At 46.3% G+C, this 20,021-nt stretch overlaps 1 protein-coding gene and 1 long non-coding RNA gene across 4 annotated transcripts in view; one reads left to right on the top strand and one right to left on the bottom strand.

Annotated features, from left to right (window-relative positions):
- LOC114892569 overlaps positions 1-7,709 on the top strand; it is a 72,479-nt gene extending 64,770 nt beyond the window's left edge. The window contains exons 5-7 of the long non-coding RNA XR_003792755.1: positions 1,807-1,958; positions 2,814-2,980; positions 7,297-7,709. This is a non-coding gene — a long non-coding RNA (uncharacterized LOC114892569). The remainder of the gene's footprint in view (positions 1-1,806; positions 1,959-2,813; positions 2,981-7,296) is intronic.
- The window catches only part of AFAP1L1 (actin filament associated protein 1 like 1), a 73,416-nt gene extending 62,501 nt beyond the window's left edge, over positions 1-10,915 (bottom strand). For all 3 annotated transcript variants that reach the window (XM_029217663.1, XM_029217666.1, XM_029217669.1), the window contains exon 1: positions 10,109-10,915. In XM_029217663.1, coding sequence (XP_029073496.1) covers positions 10,109-10,124 — 16 coding nt within the window. In that variant the 5' untranslated portion in view covers positions 10,125-10,915. The remainder of the gene's footprint in view (positions 1-10,108) is intronic.
- Positions 10,916-20,021: the final 9,106 nt, after the last annotated feature.

Below are 20,021 nucleotides of genomic sequence, written 5' to 3'. Positions count from 1 at the left end.
CCCAAGGAGGGGATTCAAGGAACGGGATTTGGTTGGACCCCCCGTCCCCCGGACAGCGAGCATGCTTCCACCACTCCACACTGCTCACTTAGCCATGACCCTTACCCTGATTTGGATTGTGGGCATCTGAGATTACATGGTTGAGGGAATGGTGCCTGGAAAAGACACGTGCCCCACTTCTCCCTGTCAGGATATCAGTTTTCTCCTAGGTTCTTAGAGGGCTATAAAAAGCCTCTGAGCTTGCCTCCTGTGGGACGTGCTGTCAGTAAATTCCCCAGAGCTGGAATGACTGCAATGTGGTGCCACATTCTGCCCCCTCTGCAGCCTGACAGCTGTGCAGGGAGAAGAATCAGGCCTGGCAGGCTCTGCCTCTCCACTCCCACTTGGGGTGTGGCTGGGATTCCCCAAGTGGAATTTTAAATGGAGGACAAACCCTGCCTGGGCCCTCCTGGGGCAGGCTCTTTGCCAGTTCCAGGAGGATGAGTGTTTCTTGAATTCTAAACACCAAAACTCCAAGGGCCACAGTGGGAAGAGTGTAAAGGGTAAGAAAAAAATCTCACACCGGCTGCCTGGCCATACCATTCATTGATGGAGGGTGTCTATCCTGGAATTGTTTAGATCCCCTTTCCCTCCCATGCTTCCCACCTTGAAATCTTTACCTAGTAAGTCCTTGTGGCTTATCTGGCAAGTCCTTCACATAATGGGAATGCCCCTCTCCACTGGAGAAGCAGTGGAGAGCAATGGTAAAGAATTTATGTTTGGAGGTGGGCAGGGCTGGGTGAATAAATCGACCTTTCTAAGCCTCAGTTTCTTCATCTGTAAAATGGGGATATTTTTAAAAATACATATACAACACATTTTAAAGTAGGTGCTGAAAATAAATTACAGTAAATAAACTTAAAATGCATCAGATGGCAAAGTCATGATGAACATTCCCATCGAATTCTGTTGGGAGGTGGTGGTGGTGAGACTGCAGGGCTCAGGGAAGATAAATATCACAAATGTATCCAAAACTTCAAATTACCTATGCATTCACACACTGACATGGGCCACAAACATGCCTTCACAAGAACTGTACTTATTAGTCTACCACAGAACAAGATTTTGCCATAAACTACAAAATTTTTAATACCAAGTTGTATTTATATCTTTATAATTGATATACATGCCCTAGCCGTGATTTTAGAAAATAAAAGCTGTACTCTGTACAGACACTGTCCACTCACAACTGCTGGCAACATTTTTGGATGGCATTTCTCCCCCAGTAAAATTAATGGCATATTTTATGTACATGAAAGTCAAACTGCATCAACTTCATGATTGTTGAGAGAATTAAATGGCTCAATGTCCATATGTAAACTGCCTGACTCATGGTGAGCGCTCAGTTGGCTATTATTAAACATCTTCTATGTGCTAGACACTGGAACTGAGATATAGAGACAGTCTCAGAGCACAGGTTCATATACACACAGAGGAGGCATTTAAGTTAGTACAATACAGTCTTCTAAAAGCTGAGACTGAGGAGGGCGGTGCTAACCCAAAGTCAGTGGGAAGGTCGAGGGAGGATGTGGCAGGTAGTTTTCATGGAGGTGATGCTGAGTGGTCTCTTTCAGGGAGAGGGAATAGCAGAGTCATCTTTTTGAACCTCAGGTTTTACATCTGTCCAATGGGGAGAATGTCTCAGCTGACCCCTTCACAAGGCTTTTGCCAGAGTTAAGAAAAGAAGAGAAACTCAAGGCTGAAAGGGTTCCAGAGAAAGGATTTTAGTGGTCAATTCTCTGTTTGAATATCCCTGCTATTACACAGGTTCCTTCTGGCCCAGAGTGACCCCCCTGTGGACGACTGCCGAGCGAGAGCATGCATGATTACCAGAGGTTGCCCAAGCTCCAAAGGAAGAACTCCATGATCAACACCCCTGACACTACGTGGAAATGGACACGACTGATGAATGTGAAAAGGTTTCTAGAACTTAAAAGCTTTATAAGAATGTATGTACTTATATTGCAGAAGTGAGTGGCTGAGCCAGCGCTAGGACGTGGGATTTCTGCTTCTGTGTCCAGATCCATTCCCCAGCTGGCCCTGTGTGCTGGCACATTTATTGGAGGTTTTTCTTCTCAGGCTAGAGTTCACAGACCCTGGGAGTCCATGGCAGAGGGCAGGGTGGGGTTAGGGAAGAAACCCCGAGAAAAATACAGTGTGTCTCTGGAAGTCCACTGCGCAAAGATTTTTTGGGGGTGTTTGTTCAGTTATGTTATGGACGATAATAGAAATTTGTTTGACTTTAGATCAAATGAGACATTTCAAGCTTTTGGAAGACACTTTGGGTAACAGACCCAAACCCTAGAGTTTCACTTGGTTGAAAAGTGTGAAAGGCAGTGCTAGAGCAAGTAATGGAATCAAGCAAGGTGTTTGAGCAAGGTCAAGGGTTATGATAAACCAGTGCACTAGAACAGTGAGCATATCAGACTCACCTGAAGCTTTGCAAGAAGTACACATTCCCAAACCTCACTCCAGACCCACTGATCAGACCTCTGAGGGTATAGTTTCAGTAGGCTCCCTAGGAGATGATTCTGGGCGCAGATGGATTCGAGAACCACTGCTTTAGACAGTATAGAGTGGTCCTTAAGGGAGGTTGGACATGCAAGAGTAGAAACAGGAAGCTCCTGTAGGAGATGACAGGATATAGGAGAAGAAGCCATCCAGAATACGTTTTTCAGTAACAGTCCACAGAATTAGGGGTGTGATTGCAAAAAGGATGAAAGCAAAGGAAACGATGAATAATGACGAAGTCTGTGTTTCTGTCCCCAAAATAGGAATCATTGAAATGGAAAATCCTGGAGCTGAAAGTGGCCGTATCCAGCTCTACTCTGTGAATTTTGTATTTTTTCTTTTATTTATTTATCATCTCAACAGACATGTTTTGCGAATATACTACATGCAAATTACTACATTGGGTGCTAGGAAAAGAACTGTGAACAAGGTAAGAAGGACCCTGCCCTCACAGAGCTCACATTAACAGCTAATTCATTCCCATAATTAATCATAACTGCAAAGATGGTAACCAATGAGACGTACAGAGTGCTAGGGTTACCTGTAATGGGGGATGTAGCTTGGGAGACAGGGAAATATTGTCTTGAGGAAGTAATGTTTGAGCAGATCACTAAGGATGAGCAGGAAGGAGTTAACCTGGTGAAGGTACAAAGGCCAGTGTGAGGAGAGCCCATAGTAAGAGATGGGCAGGGGCCCAAAGTGAGTTGGTGACAGGCAGGGTGGGTCCTTGAGGGCCACCACCAGGACTGTAGTCTATATCTTAAGAACAATGAGAAACCGTTAAAGAGGTTAAGTACAATCAGATCTACAGCTTTAAGTAACTGTCTTTAATCGCATCCTCTTCTTCCCAAATTCTATCCACAAGCATAGATAATTCGTAAGTCCCATTAAAAGCTATGATATGTTGCACATTTGAATAAAAGATGAATGCTTCAGGACTTCCCTGGTGGCGTAGTGGTTGAGAGTCCGCCTGCCGATGCAGGGGACACGGGTTCGTGCCCCGGTCCGGGAAGATCCCACATGCTGCGGAGCAGCTGGGCCCGTGAGCCATGGCCGCTGAGCCTGCGCGTCCGGAGCCTGTGCTCCGCAACGAGAGAGGCCACAACAGTGAGAGGCCCGCGTACCGCAAAAAAAAAAAAGATGAATGCTTCAGGTTGAAGTATATACTCCTACAAGTCCTGTTCTCTATAGTTTGCAAAAGGGTCATGCCTATGGAAACCTCTTGAATTGAGTGACAGTTGTTTTAACTTATATATTACTGTGATCCCTATTACTGTGATAGGAGCCACTCTGGGGCTCCCTGATCTGTGGCCGCTCAGCCTCTGCTTCATTATGTTCTTGGGCACCTTCTACTCTGTCATTGAATAGCTCTTTTCGTTTGTATGCTTCTCCCAGATTGTGCCCCAGTTGGTCTGTGTTTAACCTCTTGTATAGCTTTCTGGAGAGTCTTTCTTTTACCTCTTCTACAGGACAGCTAGTTTGAGAACTGATCTCATGTACCCCCTTCAAATTTAGTCTTATTCACAAACAGCCCCATTTCCTTCAATAGCTCCTCACGTGATTGTGTTGTTAACAGGAAAAGAGAAACAGGAAGGGTGATCTGATTTGGTGGTGAATAAGATGAGTTCAAAATTGGGTCACTTGGAGGTTGAGTTGACTTCCAAATGGAAACTTCCACAGGCAGGAGCCAGTGCAGGAGAGTGGAGCTCAACTCATGGCTGAAAATGGACATTAAGAGTAGACGTCATAATGGGGCTTGGTTGTCTACAGGTGTGAGTTTAGAGAGAGGGCTGAGGTGGTGGGGAGAGAGGGGCAAGAGCCATCAAAGAAGAAAAAGTGAGCTAGAGAAAAGATGGGAAATAACAGTTAGTAAGCACTTATCATGGGCCAGGTGCTGGGTGCTGGGCAAATATTACCACATTGCAGTCTCCCAATTTTGGGTGTCATTATTCCTGCTTTTCAGACTAGCAGAATAAGACTTAGTTGGGTCACTTGCCTTAGGGCAAGAGAAGCCCAGAGGCTATGAGCACCTATAACAGTGGGATTGGAGGTGGGAGAAGGAGAGGCAGAAAAGCCTTCTGGCAGAGGGATGGAGCAGTGGTTAACCTAGGTTTATCGGATTGCAAACTCCATGCTTTCTCCATCTTTGCAAATAGGAGAATCCATTTAGAAAAGAGTAGAAGGTCAGAGCTACAGAGAAGCCCAGAAGATGGGACTGGGAAGGGTGAAAAATTAGACAAAATGGAAGCCGTTTGTGACCCTTAGATGTGGGCTTTCAGCAGAAGGTGTGACCAGAAGTGAGACTGCAGGGAGGGAAAGAAGTGTGTGGGAAGAAACAGGAAGCTGCCGTTGGTGTGTATGGTAGTGGGGTTTTATTTTTCTGTTCAGTTGCAAGGTTTTTGCAGAATGGTAAGAAGGGTATGAGAAGCTAATGGTATCCAAAAACAGGGTTGTTTTTCCGAACCAAAGATCAGAATGAAATAATGATAGGCTCTTGGCAGAGAGTGGAGAGGGAAGAACTTACTCGGCAGGGTACTCACCCATGTGAGAAGTGGGGCTTGAAACTGATAGTTGAGGGAGAGGCAGAATAAACCCTGTGTGGGACAAGGCAGTGGAAGTGATGTCTAGTGCCAGCAGAAGCCTCTTCAGGGAAGAGAGTAAGGTTAGATCCTATACATACAACCATTGCAGAGTGTGGCTAAAATCCAAGTAATTATATTTGATAAATGTAACATCTGTCATCTACTGAATGTTTCCTAAGTGCTACCTTACGTGCATTACCTTTTCCCATGACACTCCAAATGAAATGAAACTGACATTCAGAGAAATTAAGTAATTTATCCAATTCATACAAGATCATACAGCTAGGAAGTCGTGGTCAAAGCCTAAATTTGTCCATTCTCTGAATGACTCAGCTCTACTGAGTCTCCAGGCTGACAAAGATGACCTTATGGAACATGTTTGGAGGGAAAACATGAATATGGGTGCATGTTCCTTTTGGAAGAACAGTAATTGATAGGAGTAGAGAATGAACTCAGATGTCACGGAAGAGGTATGGGAATTCACAGCCTTGGGGACAGATGTTGGGCAATGAGTCATGGATGGGAGCTCATCATAGGAATGGCTATGGGCTACTTGGCCAATGGAAGCCACAGATAGGGAAGATGTGGCTTTCCTAGTATAGATTTCAAAGCTGGTCCAACAAAGGCAAGACACGAGTAGGTTCTTCTAGCATCTCTTAAATAATAAAAATATCACTTAATGAAAAGCAGAGCTTCAGATTATGTCTTGAGTTGCCCAGGAGACAATATGATCTCCCAGAGAATATAATTCAGCAGAAGAAACTCCCATCTTGGGTTGAATGCAACTAGTTGAAAAGAACTAGTTATAAAGTAGAAAGGAAAGGAAATTTGGGGAAATTGTTTCATATGAGCTAGGCATATCAGATACAACCTTGGACATTAAGAAGGTGTATTAAAAATTAGAGAAAATTTAGACCAAAGGCTTTAAAGCAAAGAACTCGAGAAGACTAGAAAGTTCACAAAAGCAAAATTGTGAAGACACAACCATAGTCAGCAGGCAGGAATAAATAAGAGAAAATAGACACATTGGCCTTATATATTAATATTTTGTCAGTCACTCAGAAACTCTCATCAAATGGTTCAGTTATTGCACGTCAGAGATGGATTTCCGAGAGACAAGCACCATGAAGGAGCTCCATGGATACAGAAATTATGACATGGTCCCTGTCTTTGAGTTGTATACAAAGTTGTCTAGCCCAGTTCTTAAAACGGAGTAGGGACTCAAAAAGTGTCCTCAGAGTCAGACCAGCTTGGGGCCAATAGAATTTTATTATGTTGAATCTGATTAACGAAAGACTGTAATTATTACAATAGCCAGCATTTATCGATGGTTCTCATATGCTAGGCATTATTTGAAGTATTTTCCGTATACTTAATTTTTATAACAACCCCAAGAAGTAGGCATCATCAGTATCCATATTTTATCCTCATTAGAGGATAAAGAGTTAAGTTACTGGTCCTGTAGAAGGTGGTGGCCATAATCATTAGTCTGTAGTGCAGGTGGTATCTTCACCAACGGCTGATTCTCTTTGAATGATATTCATGAATTGGGAAGTCCTGCTGGAAGGAATTTCATTATAATGTAAGTGGTTTCTGTGTCTGTTACTATATGAATCCTGCTTTACTCATGGGAAGACACATATCCTGTTAGACTAGAAATCCTACTTCCCAGGTTTGTTTTCGTTCTCAAGTCAGTTGACTTTGATGATGAGCTTCTATGCTGTAATTGCTGCTGAAGATCTGAACAGTATAGTTGTGGCGTAATGGAGGTGCCTGGACCTGCAGCAGGAAGATTTGGCATCCAAGCCCTACTCTAGGGCTTGGGCAGGTCACCTGCCACTACAGAGGCAGCCAGCAGCAAGCTTAAGATCAGGACTTTGGTTCAAACCCAGCTCTGTCTCTCACATGGCAAGTGACTGTATAAGTTAATGTCAGTGATCTAATCCTGCTGTTACGGACTGAATTGTGTCCCCCACCCCCCACCCCAATCCATACATTGAAGCCCTAACCCCCAGTGTGACTGCATTTGGAGATACGGCCTTTAAGGAGGTAATTAAGGTTAAATGAGGTCATAAAGGTGGGCCCTAATCTAACAGGACTGATGCCCTTCCAAGAAGAGGAAGAGACACCAGAGATCTCTCTTTTTCTCTCTCTCTGTGCACAGGGAAGAGGCCATATGAGGACACAGTGAGAAGGCAGCGATATACAAGCCTGGAAGAGAGGCTTCACCAGAAATCAACCCAGATGGCACCTTGATCTTGGACTTCTAGCTTCCTGAACTGTAAGGATATAATTTGTTGTTTGAGCCACCCAGTCTGTGGTATTTTGTTATGGCAGCCCTAGCTGACTAATACACTGCCAAGCCTGCTTTCCTGTGAGGTAGGGATTAATGATAGTACCTAGTCATAGCCTCATCCCATAGCTTTTTCCAAGAGAAGCCATGTAAAAAGCTGAGCATGTTGCCTGGCTCATGATAAGACCTTGATGATTTCAGTTGTTACTGTTATTAATAGTGAAGTGTGGTTTCCTTCCCTGGGCATGACAGTCTCACTCCCCACGTGGTCGGTATGGGGCTGAAATGAGACCTGTGCTTCTTAAAATTTCCCTGGCAAAAGAAGAGAGTGCTCACACCCTCCTGGGGATATGGGCACAAGAAGGAATTTCCACTGGAATGATTTGTGAAGTCTCTCACATTTTATCTTAAAAACCCACACAGATTTTGCATTCTAGTTCATATATAGTTTTAATTTGTACAGTGTTTGCAGTAGTTTCTCAGGGTTGACAGCTGAGGATCTAGACACATGACCTGGTCCTGTGTGCCTCATCCACTTCACTCGCATTTGCGCAGGCCTTTGCAAGTCACAAAGAATTGTTCTGATGTGAGGATTTTGTGGTATGTATTTTTAAAAATCAGCATTACAATTAATCAACTTGGGATACACTATAAAGTGTATTTCATATTACTAATGAACTACCTGAACCACTGTTATTGAGCTCCTACTGTGTGCCAGGCATTGGTGTCAGCAGGGTGACCACTCAGATCCACTCCCAACCTTCCGGAAGCTTACATTCTGGCAGGGTAGGCCTACACTAAACACACAGTCGGATAACTAACTCTTAGAGTAATGGCACATCGTGACAAGGGCTATGAAGGAGAAGGAAAGTAGGCTAGGAAAGCCCGTAGCAGGGGAGAAGGTCAGAGCCCTAGAGCATTCTGAGTACTAATAGATTCCCGGGAAGTCTGGCTTCCTAGGAAGAGTGGTCTGGAAGCAGCCTTCTCGAGTGAGGCATCAGTTATTAAGCATTTTAAACGGAGTGAATTATTATCACTCGTGGTCCATCAAAGCTCTGGGTGGTCTGTTTTCCTCAGCTCCAGGTAGGCTAGTTATGGGGATTTTGTACTGGGGACAGGGTGGTATTTGGCAACTTTTGGGGTGTGATGGGGTGAAGGGCAGTGCTCTTTGCTTTAAATGTACAATGTGGGAAATGGGGATGGGGGACTGAGGGATATTAGAGGTGCCTCTTCTCTCTTTTCTTTTTCCTCCCTGGCGAGTGCATCTGCTCTTTGCAGACTTGTCCAGGAGTCAGTTAACAGGTGAGAACTGCTTTACAAATCACAGCCTCGGTCTCCAAAGAGCCAAACGGAAGCCCCCTCCATTTTTTGCCTGCGCTTCCAGCTCCTAATAGAGGGTGGATGCAGCATTTTGTGTGTTGGAGATGGTGTGGGTGGGGAAGTTGTCCCCAGCACCTTGACCTGGAAGTCTGGGGTCCCCTGTAGCCCTCTGAACTCTGGCTTTACCCGTAAGAGGGGTGCAGAGAGGTTACCCCGACACCTGCTCTTCTTCTCATCCCTGCCCCCACTGCCCTTCCTAATTGCTTCCACACCCCTGGCCACTCCTTTTTTTCCCCTTGGAGGCCTTAGCACAGCAAACAGGCAGATGGAGGAAGGGTGTAAGATTATTGTAGGGAAGGGGAGGAATTTTCCATTAATAATAGTAACAAGAATAATAATGCTTCTCATGTTGGCACAGCACTCGCCAGTTTACCAAGTGCATTCACACCTGTGATCTCCTTGGATTCCAGAGGTGGGAAGTTATGACACTGGTGTTCTGGTGGTCAGCCTTTGACACTGCCCCCATGTTCAAGCAGGCCACCTTTTTCACAGACATGAGCCCATTGAGGTGTCTAGGCCTTTACTTAAGCACAGGCCCCAATGAATGCCCCCCATAAATGCCCTCTCTTTGCTCCTGTCAATTGCAGTTTCAACAAGCCCCCACCATGTCTGTGAAACTTTATCAAATACTCTCGTCTCCTGAAAAAGAGTCCAAGCAAAAAAGGGTCTCAGAGACCATGTGGTCTAACCTCGTCACTAGCCCAGAGAGAAGAAGGGTAGGTTAAGGTCACGCAGCTTGTCAGGAACAGAGCCAGGGCTCGGACACCCATGTGCCACCCACACACACTCCTGCAGCTCCTCCTCCCGATACCCTGGGTAGCTGCACACTTCGTCTCCTGGGGCTTCTCAGCGTTCGAACAGTAGGGGCTTCGCATGTCCGGTGGTTTTCAAGAGTGTGACTCGTTAGCCCTATTTTACTTTCGGTGGGGGTTGGGGGGAGGTGGGATAGGGTCAGAGGAGCTCGCCGTCCTCAGGAATCCTGTAGGGCATTCTTTTATGAAGTTAAGACTCCAAGTGTATGAAAACGTTGGTTTCACAAACAGGAGGAGACTCAGCTCCGGGACGAGTCCCTAACACACGAGTCCCTGACAGACCCCTAGCTGCCCTGGCCCAGGAGGCACCTGTACCCACAGCGCCCGGCTTTCGACCCCCCCTACCCGCTCCACGCGCCCACGCGCCCACGCGCCCACGCTTCTCACCCCGGCCCCACCGCCCGTCTCTCCCTTGTCCTCTCTGGCCTCTAGATCGTTCGGTTCTCCCCTCCCCACCAAGCAACAAGTGTGGGCACCACTTTTCTTCTTACCGCGGCCTCGGTCCATGGCGCCAGCGATCGATCGCGCGGAGCAGGGCGCGGTGCCTCCGGCAGGGCCGGCGGCTGCGGGCGTGCGGCGCTCTCCAGTCCCGCCCGCTGGAGCGCCCTCCGCGCGTCCCCTCCCCCGACAGGATGCTCGCCCAGCGCCTCCGCCCGCCCTCGCCTGCCCCTGCACGCTGCTCCTGGAATAGACCCGGAGCCCGCCTCGCCCCCTGGGCCGCGGTGTCCCTTGTCCTGCACACGCTCCGCGCCACGCCCTGCCTTTCACAAGTCCTCATGCCCCTCCGTGAGGGGCTAGAGGACCCACATCCCAGTTCACACGCTTTCTTTCGTACCCGCGCCCGTGCTTCCCACCCCCGTCCAGACCAAGGCGTTGTTCAGCTCTGCTTGCATTACGCTAGTGACGAGGGGCTTACTACTGCACTTCCCAGCCCGGTCCATTTTCAGATTGTACAGACTGTTAGAACCTGTTTTTCAACAGTGGAATCAAACTCTGTTTGCCTGCCGCTGCCACCCATTTCCTGGCTTTTGGTTTATCTTCTCCATTAAACAGGTCTTTCCTGGGCACCTTCTAGTGCGAGACAGTGGACCAAACTCTATGCTGGTACCGTGTCAATAATGGTGTAAAAGAGGAGTGAAGTAATAAAGATCTTTAAAAAATAAAACCACCTAGGAAAAGGAGAGAAAGAGAGGATTGCTTAAAGGTGGGCAGTGGCTTGGGACACATCCAACTTTCGAGGTTCCCTGTGCACTAAAACGTGAAGAATGCCAACACGGAGTGATAAAAATTGTGGAAATGAACACTTTTTTTTAGCATACAAATGCAGTGCAATGTTAAGTGTGCTCTTCCCAAAATAATTACAGGATGTAGAAAAAATATTGCTATGGCCAGTGTGGTCAGGAATGGGATTTAGGTTTAAAGTTGTATGAAGAATGTCAACATCTTTCATCCTATTAGTGTGTCTCTGTGAAAGTAGGTCCAAACCGTTTATAGACAATATGAAATGTCTAAATTTAAGACCCTTCATAAAGTGAAGTCCAGGCCTAGTTCTCCTTCTAGACACTCCTCCTCCCCAAGATAGGCCAGGTCACAGTTTGAAGTTTTGGCTAGGCCACTCCTTTACTTAGAACATTCTGGCATTGGGACCATCTTCTGCAAAGGCACAAGGGAGGACTTGGGAAAAAGCATCCTGTGTTTTCCTGGCCTGGGACTATTTCCTCCATTGCTTTGATGGGCAAGTTGAAATTAGCCCTGGCTTCGCCAGATTGCATCAGTAGTTTGTTTAGTATATCTGTGTATGAGCACAGAGGAAATATGGTGTAGAGAAAAAACAGCGGGATTGGAGTCTGAACACTTGTGTGTGATCTCTTGCTCTTCTAATTACTAAGTGTACAACTTTAAGCCTTTGAGGTTTGCTTGCTCATCTGTGCTGTGGGAAACCTCATACTGACCTCATAAGGCTGTTAGGAGGGCAGATGAAATGATGGTACAAACCCACTTTGTAATCCTTAAATAGCTGTGAGCCGTTATTGTTTGCCAATTCCTCTTTGTTCCTGCCCACTTTTCCAATTTGAAAAGGTCAGTTTAAATTCTAAAGCAGACAACCAACGATTTACAAGTGGGTTAACTTCTAAAAGTTCACTGTTTGAATTCTGAAACGCTTGGAAACAAGGCTATAAATTGTAGTCAAGTTTCCAGGCTAGCCCATTTATACTTTAAAAAGCATAATATTTCACTTGAAGTAAATTTTAAAAATATGTAAAACGTAACTGTTGCAAGAACAGATGGAGGCTTAGAACTTTTAGAAACTTTAAGAAACTTTCAGACTCTGGATGTTTAGAAGAGAATTGGAACAGAAAAATCAAAAAAGCTAAAGGGAATTTATATGCACCTATGGAAGAATTTTTGGAGTGGAATTAACTGAGCTGTGGTCTCAGTTAATTGTAAATGTAAAATGTAAAATGTAAATGTAAAATGTAAATGTAAAAATGGGAGAACACAGTCTGTGCACAGTTTTCCTAAGGATTAACAAAAAGAAGTCACTCTGAAGGTGTAGTGGTTCTGGTTTAATAATTACCCATAATGCCCACTAGGTGGCACTGTTGACTAAATTGACTACAGCTTGGTTGCTGTTAGGAAACTGGGTGAGGTGGATGAGGAGGCTGTGGGTTTGGGACAAGGAATAACTATACATTTTTTTCTGTACTTTTCCTTTACTTAGGCCTATAGTCACCATAAAAACTATCCCCACTTTTCATCAGTCCACTTAGGAACGTCTGTTGCATTCTGTGCCAATTTCTATTGGGAGAACTAATGCTAAGTAGAAATGATCTCCATCCTTAAGGAACCTACAATCTAGTAGAGGAGATAAATATGTACAAAATAATTTAATTAAAAATTATTATGTGAAAAGTGCCAGAGGAGAGATAAAGTGTTCTTGGAATTCATTCAGACAAAGCAAGAATATCTTACTGATCATGGAGACAGTAATGGATGACAGACACTTAGGTGAGCCTGCAATGAGAAGATAACATTACAGGCAGCGAAAACAGTGAGAGCAAAGACATAGAGATAGAAAACTGCAGGATGTGTCTGTAAAGAAGTTTGGTCTGGCTAGATTGTAGGGTATCAGGTGGGAAGTGCTGGAATGAGAATGGGGATGGAAGTTGTGGATGCCAATGCCTGGTTTCTCCTCCCTTTTCCACTTCCCTGTATGAATGCAATTCTCTGGAAAGGATTTTTAGGATCTGCCTCATATCTTCCCTTTTCTTATTGTTGTACTAAGTTTTCTAGGTTTGCCTGGTACTTGTCTAAAGAAGTCTGTGCGGAGAGCTCCAGCTCTGTAAAAAGATATCAAATTTGGTCCCAGTGAACAATTCCAGGAAAAAAGCTTTCAGCTCCCACATGCTCCTAGTCTTGTGAAAACAAATGATACTCCCTAGTCTCATTCTTAGCTTATCAGGTGCAACTGGGAAGCCCTGGGAAAGAAAAATTTGGAGACTAAATGTTCTTTGTCCTAGTGAGAGAAGCATACTTTAGCCTTCTAACCTGTCACTTTGCCTCCAGGTCTGCTTCCATCGTGGCTGCTACAGTGACCGTTCCATGGTTCCAATCAGATCCCCCTTAAAAATACTTGATGGCTCTCCTTTGCCCTCAATGTAGAGTTCAGATTCCTTACTATAGTATTTGGGGTGCCTTCCTCACTAAGCTCCAACCCACCATTCCTCAGAGCAGACAAGCAGTGATCTCAGGAGACCCTGGGAAGAGTAAGAAAAACCATCGATTGGGGACTCAGATCTGGGTTCTTGAACTGACTCTGTTACTGTGTCACTCTCAGTTCTTCCATTGGGTCATCAATGTATAATTTCCTACTTAGGCCTCTCCTTACCTCTTCATGGCCCCCCAGATTGCAAGTACTATGAGGGTGGGTGCTGTGTCTTACTTGTTGCGAGGTCTCTAGGGCCTAGCACAGTGCCCGGAACCTAGTAAGTGGTAGCAAGTATTGTGGGGTGAGTCAGTGAATAAATGCTCAAGGACTCAACGAGGTTTCTATTAATGCAGGTATTTTTGGGGTGGTCTCCTTTATCCTCTGGGATTGTTTATTTGCTTATCTATTTGCAGAGGAAAATGAGATTGCAATGATGTGTTCTGGGAGCAATGCCTCTGTGTTTCCCAGCCCCACTGCCTGCCACTGCGGACATGCAGCCCAACCCATGGGGCTTCTTCTTGGCTCAGGGCCCTGCTCCCAAACTCCTTTGTGCAGGGTGAGCCCCAGAGCCCCTTGCTCGAGTGTCTGCCCAATGCTGGTCGCTGGATGAAAACCTCTCTTTTTCCACTCAGCACAATGTCCCCATTATAGCCCCTATCCAGGGAAATGACACATGCCTGCTGGTCCACCCTGGGCCCCGGAAAGCAGATAGAGATCTGAGTGGCGGCTGCTGGGAGAAGGAGAGTTTCATGGCTGGATGAAAACCTCTCCTTTTGTTGTACCTTCAGGTTTCGGTTCCAAGGCACCTGGCTCCTACCTGCACCCAGGCCACAGGTTCACCTTCAACTGTCACAGAGCCCGGAGCACTGTTGTGTCTGGAGGAAAAGAAGCTTTTATTCTTGTGCCCCAATGCTGCACATCCCTTCCCCTCAGGTCCTTCCTCAAGAAAAGAGCACTCTTGGCCCCTTAAGTGAGGCTCACAGGCCGAAGTGCCCACAGGACCAGTCAGGGGAGGTCTGTGTGTGAGCTGACCACCTGGCAAAGCAGAGCACTCTTGTTCCAGCTGAAAGGCCAGGAGCCAGCAACTCAGGGAAGTGTGGCCAGGGGGAACATGGGCCTGGAGTGGCCAGATCTTAAGACTTTTCAGAAGAACCCGGGAGTCCAGATTTCAGCTTTTGATTTTAAAATGTTGGTAACTAAGTTCAACTGGTTTAAAACATTGCAAGGGTCAACTAAAATACCCCTGTGGGCTTAAGCTGGCATACAGCCTATGCCTTTGGAACCCTGAGAAAAACTGTGGGTCCGTGAAGACTTCTAGAGAGTCTGTCCAGCTGGGTGCCTCTACCTGGGGGCCAAGGTGATACCCAACCCTTAACACTGCAGCAGGGACTAACTCTCTTTTGTCTTTTTTTTTTTTTTCACGGTACGCGGGCCTCTCACTGTTGTGGCCTCTCCTGTTGCGGAGCACAGGCTCCAGACACGCAGGCCCAGCGGCCATGGCTCATGGGCCCAGCCGCTCCGCGGCATGTGGGATCTTCCCGGACCGGGGCACGAACCCGTGTCCCTTGCATCGGCAGGCAGACTCCCAACCACTGTGCCACCAGGGAAGCCCCCAAGGGACTAACTCTCTTTTGAAAGGCTGTGCTGCATGCTCCCTGTTCATCTCTAGGCTGCAGGCTGATGCCAGGGTGCAGAGTCCAAAGCGAATTTCTTAAACCTGGAACTAGAAAAACTTTAGAGCTGAGAGGAGCCTGAGAGATAAGCCAGTCTGATTGCTTCGTTTGTCCGATGAGGAAACTGAGGCCAAGAGAGGGGAAGAAAGCTTGCCTGAAATCACACAAGATCTTAGAGACAGAACCAGGAGTGGTGCCCAGGGCGCTAGACTTGATGTCAGGTTCTGCCACATACAGCTGTGAAACCTTGAATGAATTACTTATCAAAGGCTCAGCCATGAATGAATTACTTATCAAGGGCTCAATTTCCTCATCTGTAAAATGAGGATGAAAGTCGTACCCAGAGGATTAAGTGAGATCTGTAAAGTGCTTAGTGTAAAAATGCAAGTTATTGTAATCAAGTGGGTTTCCTCTGGAGACATTGTCAGATGCTTATGGAAATACTAAGGAACACTGAAATCTCAGCCACACATCCAGGCTGCCCCCTGCAGGGAGTTTTGTGTAAACCAGACCATTGGAAATGTGATAGATTCTGCCAGCTTCCTCCTTCCCTGTAGGAACATCTGATACCCTTAGATACGAGGACTATGGAGCTTCTAGCTCCTGTTACCCACAGAGTCTGAGAAGGGGAGGCATTTTGTAGGTATATTTTAAAAAGTTAAATAGTGCTGTTATTTTGTCAGAAGGACAAATTGACAGTTTCTCCTGATCCAGGTGGGCAAGACCCTGTGTGCTAGGCAGTCCCATTTCTTTTGTATGACAATGAATTCTTTATCTACAAGAGAGCTTTGGGAGCAAAAAAGGCTTTTGGTCCAGGCCCTACAAGCACTTTCCATGACTGACCGAGGCACATTTGACCCCTTCACATGTGCTCACTAGGCTTCCCTAGTGAGTCCCATGGCCCGTCGGTCGCTTTGGTGGGGGCAGATGCCTGCACTACTAAAACTGGGATCGCGTGATCTCCCTCACACAGAGAGCAAAGGTGACAATATTAATTCACCCTGGGGGCCACTGTGTTTGTCACAGCTCCGTTAGTGGCAAGTGACATAATCACAACTCAAACCAGCTAAAACCAAAAAGGCAGTTTATTAGCTCAGAAGGTAACTGGGGATTTGAAGGGTGAAGTTGGATTTAAGATAAGCTTAGATCCAGGAACACAAACAGAGTGGTTGTTACTTTCTTTCCATCTCCTGACTCCACCCTCCTCTGTTTAGTCTTCAGGTGGTGTCTCAATCTGTAGCAAAGAAGGCCACAAGGCTCCAGGCCTGCACACCTTTACTGGTGGAAATTAAGGTGAGAAAGGCTTGCCTCTCATCCTGTAGTTCCAGCACCGGCCCAGAGGGGGCACTGATTGGGTGAAGCACCTGATCTAAGAATGGGGGAGATGCTGAGCAAACACACCTCCCCTGCAGCCAGGTGCTGTGCCTGAAGCACATCATTCAGTCCTTACCAGCTAATGAAATAAGTGCTGTTATTCCTGTTTTGCAAGTCTAATTTCATGTGGTGTATTAGTTTGCTAGGGTTGTTGTAACAAAATACCACAGACTGGACTTCCCTGGTGGTGCAGTGGTTAAGAATCTGCCTGCCAATGCAGGGGGCATGGGTTCGATTCCTGGTCCGGGAAGATCCCACATGCCACGGAGCATCTACACCCGTGCACCACAACTACTGAGCCTGCTCTCTAGAGCCTGTGTGCCACAACTGCTGAGCCTGCGCTCTAGAGCTCGCAAGCCACAACTACTGAAGCCCGCGCGCCTAGAGCCCGTGCTCTGCAACAAGAGAAGCCACTGCAATGAGAAGCCTGTGCACCACAATGAAGGGTAGCCCCCACTCGCCACAACTAGAGAAAGCCTGCACACAGCAATGAAGACCCAATGCAGCCAAAAATAAAACAAAAACCCCCCAAAACATATTAGTACCACAGACTGGGTGGTTTAAACAATGGAAATTTATTTTCTCCTGGTTCTAGAGACTGGAAGTCCACAAGCCAGGTGTTAGCAGAGTTGGTTTCCCCTGTAGCTTCTGTCTTTGGCTTGCAGATGGTAGCCTTCCTGCTGCCTCATCACCTGGTCTTTCCTCTGTGCACCTACATCCCTGGCGTCTCTCCCTGTGTCCTACTCTCCTCTTCTTATAAGGATATCAGTCAAATTGGAATAGGGCTCATCCTCACAGCCTCATTTTAACTTATCACCTCTTTAAAGGCCCTGTCTCAAATACAGCCACATTCTGAGGAAATGGGGGTTAGGGCTTCAACAGATGAATTTGGCGGGGGGACACAGTTTAGCCCATAACCCTCTCTAGTAAATGGTGAGGCTGAGATTTTTACTCAGAGAGGCTGAGTCTAGCCATGGTGCTGCCATGTTTCTGCCACAGCTCAGGGTAGTGCCCACATAGGCAAAGTGTTTACAACCCAGACCAGCAGTGGGAGGGATGGTATCCAATGAAAACCTTAGCAAACAGGAAGTCCCTGGTGGAATATGAGAGTTTTGGCTCCCTGGGGTGGCTGGGGCTAACCAGATCCTGCCTGATTGTCAAAGTACTTGTGTTTTCTTTTCCCTGAAGCATCTTCAGTTTGTTTTCCTTTAACTTCCTGAAGACCAGTCCTCATGAAGAAAGTGAGGGAATACTCATCCTTACTTCCCTCCCACTTCTGTCAGAGGGAACAATATTTCCCAAAGTGTGGAATTCAGACTAGTGCTGAATATGTAAGGTAAGTGTAGATGTGACTCAGGCCAACATACTTGAAGAGTTATGAATTTATTTGAATTTGCATTAACAGCATAAAATTGGTCCTTATTTGATATTGATAAACAGAAGAGTTAGGAACAAGTCACTTGAAAGAAAAATATCACATAAATATCATTAAGTAAATAAATAATCTGATGAAACTTGTGGAGGTGGTGTTTGAGTGACTGAAATTTGGGAAACACTAGGATAGTTTACCCCCGAGGAGGAAACCCTTTTGGTTATGGGCATAGATGCCCATCTTACTTTTTTGACCTGATTTATCTATACTCTTGGCCCTTATTTGCCCTGAGGACTAGCCATGGGGGCGACTGCAGGCCTTTGGTGTCTCTGCCCATGCCCCTGTGCCAATCACATTGGAGGCCAGGTGAAGAGGCAAGTGGACGCTTGGGTGATAGTGAGACGCCAGCCCTTGTCGTCATGGCTTCTGGGTTTTATTTATTTAGAGTCTTGCTCTAGGGCTTCTGAATAGCTTGGCAGTGGCCCACAGCTCTGTATGTAAAAGCAGGTATTTATCACTGTGAGATCAAGAGTTTTGGCAACTTGAAGTCTGATGTGGAATGAAGTATTTAAAATTTAATTACACATGGGGCATTAACAGAATTGGCATAACTCTGCAAACTCAATTCGTAATCTCTGAATTCTCGCCGTGCTTTGTTACCCTTAAATTCCAAGCCCTTCTACTCCACATTTGGCTCTGTTCAGCGGCCAGCTGCAGCTGCTGACGCCATCCACAGCCAGACCCCCTGCTTCCACACCACGTGCCTGGTGCGGACGAGCAGCTCTGGATACAGGAGAACTGGCTGCTTGTCCTCATCTGCTCAAGTGCTCAGTGGGCCTGTTCTGTGGCTGCAAAATGCAACCATTGTATTGGCTTTAAGCTCTAACCTTCTGTGATTCCTGTGGCCCCCCAGGTAGTGTTCTGCTTTATTAACATAAGGTTGTGCTCCAGTGTCCAGAGAGGTCATGTGCACAGGTAAAGGGGTCCCTTCTAGAACTTCAGAAAGTCAGACACAAAATGTTGTTATGTCTGTCCAAAAAAAGAAAGATGGTTTATAGCAGCAATTCTCAAACTTCACTGTGTGTGTGAATCACCTGAGAGCCTTATTAAAATATGGGTTCGGGTCTTCCCTGGTGGCGCAGTGGTTGAGAGTCCGCCTGCCGATGCAGGGGACACGGGTTCGTGGCCCGGTCTGGGAACATCCCACATGCCGCGGAGCTGCTGGGCCCGTGAGCCATGGCCGCTGAGCCTGCGCGTCCGGAGCCTGTGCTCCACAACGGCAGAGGCCACAACAGTGAGAGGCCCGCGTACCGCAAAAAAAAAAAAAAAAAAAAAAAAAGCATTCGGATTGAGTAGGTTGAGAGGGGGCCTGAGATTCTACATTCCTCACAAGCTCCCTGGTGACTCCAGTGCTGCTGGTTGGGGACCACACTTTGAGTGGCTAGACTTAGAGCAATTCTCCCTGCTTCTGGTAGGTTAACAACCATAGTGCAAGCCACACAGTCTCCACGAAGCCTGCATTAATGAGAGGTGTCCTCCCATTCCCTCTGCATGTTCTGGTCTCTGCCTGCCTTCCCACCTCTTGTGATGTCACTCTCCCCTTCCTTTGCTTTGCCCCAATGTATTTTAGTTCCTCAGGTACATCAAGCTTTTACTCATCTCAGTGCCTTTGCATACGCTGTTCTCTGTGCCCAGAATGCTCCCATCCCCACTTTTCCCTTGGTACTTTGTTGTCATCCTTCAGTACGGGCATGAAGTGAGTTTCTTTCTGCTCCTCTTTTTTGGTGCCCTATTTGTGTCTCTGTGGCAGTTAACTTTGTGAGCCATCTCTTTTTCTGTTTACTTATTTACAATCTGTTTCCTCTTTTAGACCAGAGCTACATGAGAGCTCACACCTGCCTTGCACACACAGTTGTATCCTCCGTGCTCCTGCTTCACAGCAGATGCTCAATAAGTAAATATTTGCTGGGCCTGTGTGTAGCCAGGGAGCAAGGGAACATTCTTGAGTCTACTTTTGCAAATTTGAGCCACCTGTTTCAAGGGGCTGTGGTGGGGATGATACTTAGAAGAATCATAGAATGAAAGGTCAGAAAAGGAGCTCCCTTTAAGCCACATCTCATCATCAGAGATGTCAAAATGTGAAAAAAGTATATATCTTAGAATGGATGAAATAAAGTAAGTGTAATGTTTCTTAAACAGTTATGTCAAAATTTGCAACATTAAATTAAACAAAGAACTTCATAGGACTTTTGGCAATGTGCTTGTGATTCTCTGAG

This window comes from Monodon monoceros, unplaced genomic scaffold (genome assembly GCF_005190385.1).
Source record: "Monodon monoceros isolate NGI ecotype Baffin Bay Population unplaced genomic scaffold, NGI_Narwhal_1 Super_Scaffold_12, whole genome shotgun sequence".
NCBI lineage: Eukaryota > Metazoa > Chordata > Mammalia > Artiodactyla > Monodontidae > Monodon > Monodon monoceros.
This window is presented reverse-complemented; position numbering and strand designations above follow the sequence as displayed.